The following is a 16,181-nucleotide window of genomic DNA, read 5'->3' as shown; positions in this document are numbered from 1 at the left end:
TCCAGAAAGTTCTACAACTCTCAGGCAGGGCAGCAACTCTTGTGAGCAGGTGACAAACTTCACAGAAATCCAGGCCCTCCCCACAAGCAGTCAACTCTAACCCTGAGATGACGTGAGGGGCCAGGCATCTCCACTCTCCCAGTCTTGACACACCTCCCTCCAATCTTTAAAAAAAAAAATTTCCTGTCATATTAACCCTAAGCAGGGGAGAAAAGGGATACTTCTTCCCTCTCTTACAACAGGTGCCCAGGGAGGTCTTGTGAATACTTTGGGGTGCAGGTCCCAACTAGTCCCTACTCAACAACCAGTCGTCCCATCTCCCCTCTTCCCCGTCCCCGTGTCTGCTGCCCCAACATAAGGAGAAAGGTGGCAAGGCCTGCAGGAGCAGGAGGCTCTTACCCCAGGAGGGAGGAAACAGAGCCTCCTCTCGCTTGTTGGAGCCAGGGAGGGTAGAGGGAGGTGTCGGGGCAATGGAGGGGACAAGGAAGATCCCCGCACACAGACCAGTCCTGCTTGGCAAGCAGAAAGCACCCAAGGCTGTAGGTCAGAAATTGGCCTCACTCAGGGGCAGGTGAGGGAATAAATATGGGGTGAGTTCAGGGTACTAGCACATGAGAGGAGAAGGTACAGAGTTGAAGACAGGCAATGAAATCTGAGGGTCACCTGTAACTACAAAAGAGGCTACAAAGCTAAAGTATTTTACAGGATAATAAACTTCACATAGGCTTTGCAAAAATAATTCTATGATAAAGTATGGGATCAAGAAGAATAAATTTGCCATGCATCAAACCATAAGGGAAAATTCAAAAGAAAAAAAAAAAAAATCCTCCTTTACCTTCCCAGTCTATGGACAGACTATGTTGTTTCTAAAGAAAACATTAAATGAATTCTATTTTCAATTTTGAACAAGGAACCCTTAAAATTGCTTTTTTTTATTTATTTATTTTAATCAGACACTTTTTAAAAAAAAATTTGCAGCTGGACACAATACCTTTATTTATTTTTAAGTGGTGCTGAGGATCAAACCCAGGGCCTTTCACATGCTAGGCGAGCGCTTTACCGCTGAGCCACAGTCCCAGCCCCTAAAATTGCTTTTAGATTACAAAATCCCCAACAACCAATGAAAGTGATTTAAACAGATGATGCAGGGGGCAGACATGGACAATGACAAAACCAGTATCTTTTTCAAAGTTACTGATAAGGCTGTTTGGGACACTAAAAGAAATTCTCAATATTTTGGAGGAAAAGATGCTTTTAAGACTGATGAATGCAAGGAACCCTCTGTCCTAAAGAGTATGTGAGTAAAGAGACCAGTATTCTGCCAGCCACCTCAGGACGTTCACAGACGAGCTGAGGCCACGCATGGCCAGGCTACAGAGCCAAGGACACCCCTAGGTTAAAGACTCCAGGAGAGGGGCTGGGATGTGGCTCAAGCGGTAGCGCGCTCGCCTGGCATGCGTGCGGCCCGGGTTCGATCCTCAGCACCACATACAAACAAAGATGTTGTGTCCGCCAAATACTAAAAAAATAAATATTGAAAAGTTCTCTCCCTCTCTACCTCTATCTCTCTCACTCTCTCTTAAAAAAAAAAAAAAAAAAAAAGACTCCAGGAGAAATTAATAACACTGCTTTGCTGAACAGAAACTCTGAATCTTAAATGTGGAGGTTCACATTTTATATTATTCAAATGATACTTGGGGGGGAATCACGCCTATGAGGAATTCTACAATATTTTATAATACAAAGTCCTACATGAAAAATAAACTTACCTCGAAATTCACAGGCAAGTTCCGTTTAAGTGCAATCTCAAACACTTGACTTATTTCAGATTTATTGAGATTTTCTTCTTCTGATTCTCTTCCATTCATCTAAAAGAAGAATAACTGTTTAGTAGTTATCTTTTATCAAAAGCATTAACATTCCAGCCTCAGTAATAAACCTTAAAGGCACTGAACCTTGTCTTTATGGACTTAACAGTAAACCAGTGACCAAGGTCACATGTGTACCATGTGTTTCTGAATTTTAAAGGTTAAAAAAAAGGACTCTGTCCAACATAGGTCAGAAAGTACCTCAGAGATCCACCATAACAAGGCGCACACAGCAGACCTGTGGTATCAATCAGCCAACTGCGCTGCTGCGAGACACCTGCACTGTCTAAGACATGACCTCCAACGTACTCGAGCACCGAGGCCACTACTGGGGAGAGTCAAACACACAGGTCTGTGTGGAATGTGCACATGGGGGCTTTTTGTTTGGCCATAAAATCCCATAAAGCTATAACTGCCATGTTATACTCAGGTACTGGCAAAATTCAAGATGCAAACTAATGAAATCTTGTCCTCAACATAGGACAGAGAGTCTATCTTTATAACAAGGTGCTTTTACAGCCCTGCAGCCAGAAACAGGACCAGAGAGGAGCAGGGAGGGACATCCCCTCTGCGAGGTGATCCCAGGTTTTACACTGCACTGCAGCAATGGCACCAGAAACTAGATGAGCTTGGCGACAGCAAAGTGCCCAAACATGCAGAGGAACAGCTGCCCTTCACATTACTGCCTCTGAGTTTCTGTCAGAGAATCTGTAAAGTCCTGTTTCCAAGATCAGGATTACCAGGCAGGACTCTCAGCTGAAAGCGCTACATAGGGCAAGACTATCCAAGGTGACAGTTCCTCAATTTTATCAGGTAGATTCCCAACCACACTGGATGAACACATCCAGCTGTGATAAAAAAAAACGAGAGAGAGAGAGAGAGAGAGAGAGAGAGAACACAAACCTAGGTTTTAAAAAAAATTGCTACAATCTAGAGTATAATTCCAGACAAAATGAACTGATCCCCTATGCCATTCATGAGTCCTTCTCTCCTTCCCGGTGGTGCTTTCCTTCCCAACCTGGGCTCACTACTCTGAGCTTCTTCAGTATTCCCGTAACATTCTGATGGTCCACTAACCCTAAGCAGGAAGATGCCTTTTTCTCTTTCTTACAAGATCTCACTATGTTGTGCAGAGCAGCCTTGAACTCCTGGGCTTAAGCCATCTTCCTGGGTTAGACTCCTGAGGAGCTGGCTCCACAGGCGCCCAAGACACGACCAAGAGTCTTCACACAAGGAGCCTTAGGAGGCTGCAGTTCCACAGAAGACGGGATTGAAATTCATTTATTTATTTGTTTGGTACTGGACATTAAACCCAGGGGTGCTCCACCCCTGACCTACATCCCCAGGCCATTTTATTTTGAGGCAGGCCTCACTAAATTGCTGAGGCTGGCCTCAAACATGTAATCCTCCTGCCTCAGACTCCTGAGTTACTGGGATTATAGGTGTGCATCACCACACCAGCTAAAGTTTGTTTTTTAAATAGATTTTAAACTTTAAAAAAAAAAAAGCAAAGTGGGCTGGGGTTGTGGCTCAGAGGTAGAGTGCTTGCCTAGCATGCGTGAGGCACTGGGTTTGATCCTCAGCACCACATAAGGTAAAATAAAGACATTGTGTCCACCTATAACTAAAATATAAATATTTGGGGGAAAAAAAGCAATGTATTTTATTTTATTTTTAAAGAGAGAGTGAGAGATGGAGAGAGAGAGAGGGGGAGAGAGAGAGAGAGAGTGAGAGAATTTTTTTTTTAATATTTATTTTTTAGTTTTCGGCGGACACAACATCTTTGTTTGCATGTGGTGCTGAGAATCGAACCCGGGCCGCACACATGCCAGGCAAGCGCGCTACCGCTTGAGCCACATCCCCAGCCCCAAAGCAATGTATTTTAAAAATTATGTTCATGGGCTGGGGTTGTAGTACAGTGCGTAGCATGTGTAAGTCACTGGGTTCAATCCTCAGCACCACATAAAAATAAATAAAAATAAAGGTTAAAAAAATTATGTTCAATAAATGGTACTGGAAAAAAACAGATATCTAGGTGTAAAAGCACAGCGATGCACACCTATAATCCCAGTGACTCGGGAAGCTGAGGCAGGAGAACTGCAAGTTCAAAGACAGCCTCAGCAATTTAGCAAGACCCTGTCTCAAAATTAAAAAATAGGGGGCTGGGATTGTAGCTCAATGGTAGAGCACTTGCCTAGATGTGTGAGCCCCTGGGTTCAATTCTCAGCACCGCATATAAATAAAATAAAATAAAGGTTCATTAACACCTAAAAAAATTTTTTCAATTATAAAAACCTAAATAAACAAAATAAAGGTATTGTATCCATCTAAAACTAAAAACTTTTTTTTTTTTTTTTGAGAGAGAGGGAGACAGAATTTTAATATTTACTTTTTTTTAGTTTTGGGCGGACACAACATCTTTGTTTGCATGTGGTGCTGAGGATCGAACCCGGGCCGCACTCGCGCACTGCGCGCTCGCCTGGCATGCGTGCGGCCCGGGTTCGATCCTCAGCACCACATACAAACAAAGATGTTGTGTCCACCGAAAACTAAAACATAAATATTAAAAAAAAAAAAAATTCTCTCTCTCTCTAAAAAAAAAAAAATAGGAATGATTAAGAACTGTTCAGCAGGAAATTAAAAAAAAAAAAAAAAAACTTTAAAAAAAATAAATACATAAATAGAAAGGGCTGGGTATATGGCTGAATGGTTAAGTGCCCCTGGGCTCAATCCCTGGTACCAAAGGTTGGGGCGGTAATTAAGTAGAATCTTTACCTCACATCATATTTAAAAATGAACTCAAAGTTGATAGCTTCAATGAAAAAGCTAGAGCTGTGACGCTGTTAGAAGAAAGCAGAGGGGAAAAGCTTCATGACAGTGGACTTGGCAAGATTTTTTAAAATGTAACACCAAAACCACAAGCAAAATCAAAAAATAGATTAATTATAGTCCACCAAAATTAAAAGTTTTGTGCATCAAAGGACACTACCAAGAGGGAAGGAGGCAAGCTGGGCTAGTGTGCACACCTGTAACCCTGTTTACTCAGGAAGTGGAAGTGGGAGATCACTTGAGCCCAGGAGTTCGACAGCAGCCTGGCCAATAGAGTGAGAGCCTATCTCAAAGGGAAAAAAGACCATAGTGAGGACAACCTGCAGGATGGGATTCGCCAGTCAAATTTCTGATAAAGGGTTCATAAAAAGAATACACAAAGAACTACAACTCAAAAACACAATAAATCAAACCAATTCAAAAATGTGAATTTCTCCAAAGATACATAAATGACCGATAGTACATGAAACAGTACAAGCCAAAAAACAGTACAAGCTCAACGTCGGGGCTGGGGTTGTGGCTCAGCGGTGGAGCACTTGCCTCGCACATGCAAGGCGCTGGGTTCAATCCTCAGCACCACATAAAAATAAATAAACAAAATAAAGGTACTGTGTCCACCTACAGCTAAAAAAGACATAAATTTAAAAACATGCTCAACGTCACTAGAATAATGCAAAAAAAAAATGATAAAACGCCACTTCATGCCCACAGGAATGGCTACTATCAAAAACGCAGAAAAGAGCGAATGCTGGTGGACATGAAGGGGCAGCACACAGTGCAGCTGCTGTGGAGCAGCTGGGTGCTCCATCCAAAAGCGAAGCCCAGCCGGGCACAGTGGCACACGCCTATAATCCCAGTGGCCTGGAAGGCTGAGGCTGGAGGATCAGAGTTCAAAGCCAGCCTCAGCACAGCAAGGCACTAAGCAACTCAGTGGGACGCCGTCTCTAATAAAATACAAAATAGGGCTGGGGATGGCTCACTGGTCGAGTGCCCCCCGAGTTCGATCCCTGGTACTCCTCCCCTCCCCTCGGCCAAAAAAAAGTGAAGCCCAGAACGGCCTATGATGCGGCAGTCCCACTCAAGGTGTACACCAGGAACCTGAGCAGAGCCCTCAACAGAATCTGTACCGCTGTTCACTGCAGCTTCGTTCACCACAGCTGAAAGGTAAAAACCCGGTGTGTCCACTGGCACTCGAGGAGACAGACAAAATGGAGAATATTCATGATTAAATACAAAATGCAGCCTTCACAGGGAACAAAACTTGGAACTTGCACAACATGAATGAACCTTAAAAACATGATAGTAAGTGAAAAAAGCCAAGACGGGAGAACAAATGTCCACTGGAGGCACTTAGATCAGGCAGATGCACAGACAGAACAGCGGACGCCAGGGACAGGGGAAGGGCAGTGGGAACTTGCTGTTTCAGGGGTACAGTGTCTATTTGGGATGATGAAAAAGTTCTGAAAATAGACAGTTATGATTGCACAACCCTGAGAATCTATTTAATGCCCCTGAACTGTACACTGAAAAAATTCCCATGTGTACACTTCATCTCAATTTTTAAAAAAGCAACTATCAAAAAGGTATGTGCTTCCTAACAAATATTAACACACTAGAGACTGTCAAAACATTAACTTGTGCCAATTTAATTCATTTTTATGCATAAGAAAGCCTTTTGACAGCTATTTCAAGAGTGTCCAAAGATTTTTTTTTAATTTAAGTTGTTTGGAAAAAAAGAAAAAGTCTGCTCATGCTAAGTAGCTGTGTCAACACAAACATTCTCCTTATGTGCAACCAGAACAAAATGTGGAAATAAAGGGGCTGAAGCTGACAGAAGACCTCAAGAGCCATGCATATATCCCAATTTTCAAATGTGTTGCTCATTCTGCAGTCCAATTAGTAGTTTTTTGCTGTTATGGTTGTGTAGCTGTTTGTTTGTTTACAGTCCTAGGAATGGAACGAGGGCCTTGCATATGCTAGGCAAGCACTCTACACTGAGCTAGGCCCCCAGTGTTCCCCAGCCCCCTTTTTTTGAGACAGAGTTTAGTTGCTCAAGCTGGCCTCAAACTTGCCATCCTCCTGCCTCAGCCTCCTGAGTAGTTGGGATCATGCAATTTGTTTTAACTTTTTTTAAAATTTATTTTTTAGTTGTAGTTGGACACAATACCTTTATTTTGTTTACTAATTTTTATGTGGTGCTGTGAATTGAACCCAGAACCTCGCATATGCTAGGTGAGTGTGCTACTGCTGAGCCACAATGCCAGCCCTTAACTTTTATTTTTAGTTCTAAACTATTTCAAGCACACAGAAGGATACAGATAACAATGTAACAGAAAATCCCAGATTTAACAAATACCCACATTAAGTACTAGTGACATCATTTTTTAAAATGTTACTGTATTTTTAATACCTTTTAGTTATTTATTTATATGCAGCCCTGAGGATCACATCCTGTGCCTCACACATGGTAAGCAAGTGCTCTACCACTGAGCTACAGTCCCAGCTCATTTTTTTTAAGAAAAGCAGTGAAGCCTTCTCACCAGCCTTCCCCTGGCAGTTAACACCCACCAGGTGGGACTGTAGCCTTCCCAGCCATGTTCTTTTTTTTTTTTTTTAAATTGGTTGTTCAAAACATTACAAAGCTCTTGACATATCATATTTCATACATTTGATTCAAGTGGGTTATGCCCAGCCATGTTCTTTTAATGGATAAACTCTCTATAGTATGAATTTATGTTTTGAATGTTCACATAAATCATTCTCCTGCCTGCCTTTATCAACATCGTATAATCAAAGTTTTCAGGTTTATAATAATGTAATGCTACTTTTCTACTGAGGTTTCACAAGACTGACGAAAATAATGGATCTAGTGCCAAGTTCTAACCTTAAAGCCAGTCATTCTCAATCAGAGCAGAGTCACTTTGGAGTTTCCAAGGAATTGGCGGAGAAGCCGCCGCCAGACAAATGAATTCAAGTTTCTGTGGGTTGGATATCCACTTTATAGTATTTATTTATGAGTTTCCAGGTGACTTTACTAGCAACCAGACTAAGATTCACTGCTCTAAGCCATTGCTTCTAGAGGAATGTCAACAGGGACAAACCAGCCAGTGAAATAAAAATGCAAAACAGGAAATGACATACACATTTATTTGAAAGTGAGATTATATTATTTTGTATATAAAATAAGTATACAAACTATGTTTACATGGTTTATATATAAAATTATTTTTTATATAGCCAGGCACGGTGGCGCATGCCTGTAATCCCAGTGGCTTAGAAGGCTGAGGTGGAAGGATTCTGAGTTCAAAGTCAGCCTCAGCAAAAGTGAGGTGCTAAGGAATTCAGTGAGACCCTGACTCTAAATAATATACAAAATAGAGCTGGAGATGTGGCTCAGGAGTCAAGTGCCCCTGAATTCAATCTCCAATACTCAAATTATACACACACACACACACACACACACACACACACACACACACACATATATATGTATGTATGTATTTTTACATCATCTGGGTTGGACCAAATACTGCAAGTGGGGAGGCAGCAAATGACTCATATCTACAAATATCATCCCCAGTAAGATGAAGAACCTTTAGCAGGCCCTTAGTCTTCCCTTCACGAAGTGGGAAGTACTGTTAACATCAATTGCCTAGTGTACGGTCCAGTATTAAAATCTAAGCAACACTAGGAAAAAGAAAAAGCACTCTCAACTATGCTTGACCCTCAATATGCCAGGAAAAATATTATCTGGCTCCAATAAACCCTTTTTATTTTTCTATATTTAGTCACTTTTACAAATAACAGGCATAATAAACAGATAAGTCATTTCATTTGATATTTTAACAAGAATTTTAAAACAGCAAACCTAAACTTTTTCCCCAAACTTCTGGTCTGAAAGGCATTCATTCCTAGTATGGGCACTCCATATGCAACTCCCCACCTATCTCCTGTCCTGCCTGAGCCAAGCGCCACCCACTACAGAACACCAGAGTTCAAACACCAGAGGTTCTTGCTTATCACGACTTCTGATCCTTCCTGTGTGGTCCTGTCTATTTCTCAAACAGATGCAAACTGCTGCTGAAGAAAGAACAACCATCTTTTTTTGCTCCTCAGCTGCAAAATGTTTTCACTTGTATTTATAGACACCAAAAAAGATCAATCTAATGATTTTTTGTTGTTTTTATATGATCTACTCCCTTCCAATCACCTTTGCACACATTTGTCCACTTGTTTTGTAGATAAGTGTTAAGAAATAAATGTTGGAGTCAAACATCATAAAAGATGAAAAAATGTTGTTACACATGCTTTTGTTTTTTAATCTGAACGAGATGGCCCAGGTTCTTGTTGATAACTGTTGTTTAGGAAGTCCTTCCTGACAGACTAAATGAGTATTCCGCATTTCCTTTTCTTCTGCCACAGAAATGTATTGTTTGCTCACCAGTCCTTGGGTTTGAGGACATTTAACTAAGCCATCATCTGCAGGCTCAGTCTGAGACCTCACTTAGCTGCTCCAAGTGCCCTCTAAGACTGCCTGTGGAGGGCCGCCATCAGCCTCTGTGTTTTTCTTCCAACCAGACTAAAAACTGAAAAAGACCTCCTCTGTCAATCTTTCCACTATGGATGGGAAAATGAAAATCCTGACTTCTCACCTGGGTTCAGTGAAAGGCAAAAGAGGAGACTCAATGGATGGTGTCTCCAGTCTTTTTTTTTTTTTTTTGGTATCAGGGATTGAACCCAGGGGTGCTTAACCACTTAGCTATATCCTCAGCCCTTTTTATTTTGAGACAGAGTCTCCCTAAGTTGCTTAGGGCCTCACTAAGTTGGTGCAGGTAGCTTTGAACTTGTGATCCTCCTGCTCAGCCTTCTAAACTGCTGGGATTACAGGAGTGCACCGCCAAGCCTGGCTACATTTTCTTGCAATACATTGGGCAAGGCCCTGAGAATGTTAAAGGATGATGCAATAATGACCATTATTTTATTTACCATATCGTCTGCTAGGGATTTCATAATTCCTCCATTTTCTGGTGATTTTTGCCTTATTTAGTAAACTTGGAAACAAATGATGAACAGTGTTGAAATAATATGTAGGATAAGTAATGGCAAAATGTTCCAAAACATAGGGAAATTAAGATTCTGAAGATGCTATAATATAAAAATGGACAAAAAGATCCAAAGGGACATGTGCTAATTTTAAGAGAGAGTGACTTTTACTTTATTTTATAAAATGTTTTCCCTTAGTTCTTTATAAGATCTCAGAAAAAGAGTAAGAGTCATGTGATATCATTCCTTAAAGGGCTTGAAGAAGAGCTCAAAAGTGAAAACTGGGTCCACTGGATACTGGCAGCATGAGGGTGAAGATACTCCATTTTAGTTTTAGTCTTACTTAAATGTAGCCCTGTCCCAAGAGAAGATAAGGACTCAAGACCAGCAAAGTTCCATTCATTTATTTTGACAAAAATAAAGAAAGTATTAAAAAAAATTTAATAAAAAATCTTTCATTTCTATCACCAGGATCAAACTACATCTAAAGTCTGCTATAACCTTCAAAATATTCACTTTGCACATGCACACATACATATACACCTACCTGGGGAGTTCTCTGCTTGCTTGAGCATAAGCAGGATCACACTGTAGGCATAACAACCCTGTATCCTGCCTACCACTGTAGATTCTGGCCCCCTTACATGCCCACTTATGCAGATCTACCACACCCTGGTACTCCCAGGAATAAATGTTTCCATCTACTTAACCATTTCCCTAGTAATGAACACTGAAGATAGCTCCTGGGTTTTTCTACTGCAGATATTACAGCCATGACTGTCCTTCTCATAACAGCTCAGACATGCTGAATAAGTCATCCTTTATCAACACAAACTTTATATTTAAAACAAAACAAAACCTCATGAGCCTTCTCAGCTCAGGACCTTTGTACCCACTGCTCCCTCTCTGGGAATGTGCTGTCCTGCACCTCTACTTGTCTTGGTCTCAGCTGAAATGACTTTCCCGGGGAGACCTCAGGACACAGCACTAGTGCCCTTCTGATCCTGCCACTCCTCCCTCCTAGCACTCACTGTGCTTTTTGAGGATACCCGCGTTAACGTCTGATGGCTCCGCTGCACTAGGCTCTAGAGGGCGGGGCCCATGCAGGACACTGGAGTTTTCACTGCAAGCCTTGCATAATGTGGAGGAGGGACCTGACCAACCTGCAGTGGACAAAGAATGCTACTCTGCCAGCTACCTCCTGAAGAGGAGCAACTGACCACTGCGCAATCACATGCTCTACAAGTTTTCAACAGCAAAACTGACTATACGTGTAACATAATCATTTCCTACAAGGGAAAACAGGCTGCTTACACCCTATTGGCAGGGTCTGAAGCCACATATCACCTTGCCTTTGGTTAAGAATTCTGTTCCTCTGATTATGGCTTACGGAAATACCATGGACACAAAGATTTCACTACAGCAATATTCTTCACTACCCATTTCATCATAAGGAAAACTGCAAATAATCTAGCTTTTCAATCAAGGGCCTCCTGAAAAAATGCACTGCTATATTTACACAATGGAACATTACAGCCATTAAAAATTTCTTAGCGGGGCTTGAGGTTATGGCTTAGTGCTTGCCTAGCACGTTTGAGGCACTGGGTTCAATCCTCAGGACCACATAAATTAATTAATTAAAGGTATTGTGTCCATCTATAACTAAAAATATGTATTTTTAAAATTTCTTAGGTATGTGTTAAAGGAGTCCCCCAGGGATTTATAAGTAAGTGACATAATAACATTTTCATGATAAACACTTTAGTGGAAAAGGTGTTACTGTACCATATCATCCCATTTTTATGAAATAACACAGGTGCGTGTATTTACTTATGTGGGTACTAACATCCACCAAAACATGTAGAGTGCTTAACTACAAGTAGCAAATTTATAAATTCTTTATTTTCCTTTTTTTATTTCAAAAATTTTTATAATTCATATGTACTTCTTTTTTCCCTCTGTACTAGGGTTTGAACCCAGGGCCTCATGCATTTAGGCAAAGGCTGTACCACTGAGCTAAATCCACAACCTTCTTCACTTTATTTAGGGTCTCAGTAAATTGCCCAGGTAGCCTCAAGCTTGCAATCCTCTTACTTCAGAAATTCTGAGCAGCTGGGATTACAGGAGTGTGTACCATGACCTGGCTCACATGCATTACTTTAAAAAAAATAAAATTGTATTTTAAAAAGGTTATCTTGGGCTGGAGATGTGGCTCAAGCAGTAGCACACTCACCTGGCATGCGCAGGGCGCTGGGTTTGATCCTCAGCACCACATAAAAACAAAATAAAGACGTTGTGTCCACTGAAAACTAAAAAATAAATATTTAAAAAAAAAAAAAAGGCTATATTTACTCCCTGCTCCCCACCAACAAGATGGCCTGGCAAAATCAAGGGAGCAGCACATTTAGGTGATTTATTACTTCTAAGAAAAACTCTCATCCCAGTTTCTGATTCCTTGTTTCTCAATCACTGTCTTCCAGACACTTCCGAAAGGCATTGTCTCTACTTCAAACCATGCAGAGCTGCTCAGGAGCAAAGAGAAGGGAAGCCAAAGTTCATGAGGAGACTGAAACATCACTCCAGCAAAGCTCTTCAAGGAACTTGCCCTGGAAAGCATCTGCTACAGCCACTGCCCCAGCCCAGGCATCAGACTCCAAGACACCCACCCACAGGTACGTTCCCTTTGTAGCAATGTTGTGAACACTCCCAAGGAGGACTCGAAGGGCAACAGTGAAGCACTGACAATACTCAGGAGCTATGGTTCTCAGCTCCTGCTTTAGATTGACCCCAAGAGCAAGTAAACAACAAAAGCGAAAGCCAGACTGCTGGGTTTTACCCAAGCCCTGCTGCTTTAGAATCGAGTGGGGTAGGCCTAGGAATTTTTTCTTAGACTTCAAGTGATTTTGATGCAGGCAACCCACACACCACCATTCAGCAATCATCTATCAACTGTTGGCTAGAAGGAACTGAGAAATACCTACTCCATCTGACTGCAATTATATGAGCATCAAAGTCAAGTGAAAAGGATGAAAGGTCTCCAACATAACCCAGACCACACTACCCTTTTGGTATTTTAACAAATCTCATCACTGAGAGACTCTTCTTTTTAACTTCATTAAATCATCTTCTCTTAAGTTACCGTCCGATTCTTTTATTTGATCTTTTGTGACCACTGGACTTAGGATATGTGATGAAGATGGAAAACGGGAACACTGCAAACAAAAGAAACACCAAGTGCTCCTGTGTGGCTAGCCACGAAGCCACAGAGCACCCTCCTGCGCTGGGCTGTCACACTGCCACCAGCTGGGTATAGGTCAGACCTCAGCAAGAGGCTGCCCAGAGTCTATGTGCGTCCCCACCTGGCATCACACACTTAGCCCTATGCTCTGGGCAAGACTATCTTCTTTGTGACTTTGCTACCTGGGGAGGAAAAGTGGAATGTCATCCATGGGCATTTTTAGATGACAATCCCTACTGGATTACACAGAACCATGACCTCAACATTCTCGACTCACTAGCTTTCTTTCTAGACCTTTGGTGACTGAATTTGTGATAAAACTCTACCCTACCATAGAAAGTCACTAAAGCTGTGGCCTGTCACCTCAGTAGCAATGGAGTCACTGATTTCCTAAAAATGATATTCCTACTTAGTCACAAAAAGTTAGAATCATTTTCCTGTCATGGTGGTTTTAAAACACGGTCCCAAATTCTTTGATATGCTTCTCATCCAGAAGTAGGGTTCTACACATTGTGAATGTCCTAAAAGCCACTGAACTGTACATTTAAGATGGTTAAAATGGTAGACTTATATAAATTGAGTGGGGTGGGGTAAAGTACTGGGAATTGAACCCAGGGATTTGAACCCCAAGCTATACCCCAAAGTTCCTCCTTTCTTTAAGACAGGATCTAAGCTGCCCAGGCTGGCCTTGAACTTGCAATTCTCCTGCCTCAGATTTCCAAAGAGCTGGGATTACAGGTGTTACACCGTCACACCTAGCAATAATGTGATTTTTTTTTACTTCTAGGTAAGCAAAATTAAATGTAAGCTTCCATTATCTCCTTCCTTTGAATGAGAGCTGTGCCTAGCTTGCCCTGTAAAATAACAGAAGTGATACTGGCACTGGCATTAAGAAACTGGAAGGTGTTTCCATTTCCCATCTTCTAGGATACTCCTTCTTAGAACCTAGCTATCATACCCTGAGAAAGTGTAAGCATTTCTTGCAGATTCACTAAGAGAAGAACTGAGGTTCCCAGGACAAAAAGCCAGCTTAGCTTCCCGCTGACAGCCAGCACTGAATTATCAGCCACATGAGCCATTTTGAAAGTGGGTCCCCAAAGCTACATGGAGCAAAGGTAAACCACCCCTGCCAAGTCCTAACTCAATCACAGATTCATGAGCAAAATAAATGCCTAGTGATGTTCAAATCACCATTAAGTTTTGTGATAGTCTGTTACACAACAATGAATAGCAACCACTACTACAAAATAAAAAGTGACCTCGTAAAACAGGTCAAAAATTCTGACCTGGTACCTTGTCGGCAGACTCTGGCAAGCCTAACAGCACTCGTCCAGTCTTTCTAATGTGTTTACCCCACACTCACGTCACTCAACCATGTCAGGAGTGAACCAGAAGACATTTGACTTTCTTGCTAAGTATTGAAAAAGGAAAGGTGGGGTGGGGCAAGAAGATATAGGATACAAAATCGTGTAGACTATCAAATAATAAAAATTACAGGCAGCTGTCAATGAACCTTAGAAAAAGGACCTTGACAGGCTCCTTCCCGGCCCTCCAGCTCTGCTACTCCTCACCTCCAGTCTCTCAGGCGGAGGCTCGTTCTGCAGGATCCTCAAGGCTTTAGCAGCAGCATCGTGTTTCGCAGCCTGTCTCGTCTTTCCTTTCCCATTGAATTGCTGTCCTCCCACAGAAAGTTCAACTTGATAAAGTAAGGGTGGAACTGGAAATGGGTAAAAGTACCTAAAAATAAAAGGGAGTTAAGAAGATTAGTTTTGAGTTGTTGATAAGTCACCCATACGTTCTCTGGCAAATTCCAAATATTTCCTTCATTATGACCTAATCACATTAACATTCGCTTGCTACAACAAAAAATAATGTATCAATATGTCCAGAAATTTTGTAAAAGTTTTAAAATGAATTCCAATTATTATATAACTAAATACTGGGTGGTAATTCACTCTTCATTTAATACACAAGGGCTTATAAATTACATTAGTTTAATTTATAATGCTAGCCTATTCTGACAAAATCTAAAACGGATTAGACTTTGGCTGAAACAGAAAGTTAATTTGCTTTGCTTCTGCTTAGATTTTCTCTTGCTTGTCTCCATAGGAAGTCTTTTAGAAAGGACCCTCATTGTGAGATAAGGTGGCTCAGTGGGAGAGCATTCGCCTCACATGCCGAAGGCCCTGGGTTCCATCCCCAGCACAGAAAAAGAAAGGAAGGATTCTCATTTCTAGAAGCCCCACCTGTCCATAACCTTGCAGAGTTTGCTTTCTTGCACTTCAAACTTCTATTTCTAAAATGCAGAAGGAAGGCAGAGAAAGAAATACTTCCATTTTGATCGTCAATGTCTTATGTCTTATTACTTCCAGCAGGTTTTCAACATGGGACATTTTCAAATGTCAATATTTTAGTTCACCAAAGCCATTTACAAAACATACAAGTTCAAAAGTCAAAAGATACCAAATAAACAATAATCAAGAAATCTACAAATGCTGAGAATCATGGTGTTGTAGGAATCATGTTCAAATACGATTCAGTTACACAAAGTAGCTACGAGGGTGCTCTCCAGCTAGACTGCTGGGGGCCCAAGAACAGTGCTCATGAGGAATATGATTGGGTTCTTTCCAAAAACAGAAGTTAAAAGAGCACAAAAACAGTTCCAAAGGCACAAGTACAAAATTTATTCTCCACTTGGCGGGCCCAAAGAAGACAAAGTCATTATTCATATAATTCACAGATAATAGTCTGTATAAGAGATCAGATATATTTTTACCTGTATTTTACAAAAGGCCACACATACGTACCTCGGGGGATAAGCACCTCCTCTCATGTTGTAGTTGTAGGTGGACTGCATCCGAGAGTAAGGGTCAACAGGCTTATACATTGGTTTTTTTCCAAGTTTCATGCACAGTGCATTTAGTTGAACAGTAGGAGTTATGCTTTCTGCAACACAGAATCAACACAAAGAACTGGGTTTTTTTTCCTGACATAAGAATGATGATCACTAAAATAAAAAAGAACAGCATACCTTCTACTAATTATATTCATGATGCATTACAAAAAGGGCCTGAGTACTTCACTGCTAGAATCAGGTCAGGAAATCCAAGAATCTGCTGTGACTTCTCAAGATTAATACACAGGCAACAGCATAAAATATATTTGAAGAGCTATCGGAGAGCGCAATAATTTAACCCACTACC

At 41.2% G+C, this 16,181-nt stretch overlaps 1 protein-coding gene across 9 annotated transcripts in view; it reads right to left on the bottom strand.

Moving 5' to 3' along the window:
• The window catches only part of Stau1 (staufen double-stranded RNA binding protein 1), a 55,222-nt gene that overhangs the window by 14,022 nt on the left and 25,019 nt on the right, over positions 1–16,181 (bottom strand). For all 9 annotated transcript variants that reach the window (XM_046433886.2, XM_046433887.2, XM_058575591.1 and 6 more), the window contains 3 exons: positions 15,786–15,924; positions 14,550–14,715; positions 1,770–1,868 (listed from right to left, as the gene is read on the bottom strand). In XM_046433886.2, coding sequence (XP_046289842.1) covers positions 1,770–1,868; positions 14,550–14,715; positions 15,786–15,886 — 366 coding nt within the window. In that variant the 5' untranslated portion in view covers positions 15,887–15,924. The remainder of the gene's footprint in view (positions 1–1,769; positions 1,869–14,549; positions 14,716–15,785; positions 15,925–16,181) is intronic.

This window comes from Marmota monax, unplaced genomic scaffold, assembly GCF_021218885.2.
Source record: "Marmota monax isolate L192 unplaced genomic scaffold, Marmota_monax_Labrador192_F-V1.1 WCK01_AAM20220418_F8-fsc00014, whole genome shotgun sequence".
Classification (NCBI taxonomy): Eukaryota; Metazoa; Chordata; class Mammalia; order Rodentia; family Sciuridae; genus Marmota; species Marmota monax.
Note: the sequence above shows the minus strand (reverse complement) of the source record. Positions and strands in the feature narration are given on the sequence as shown.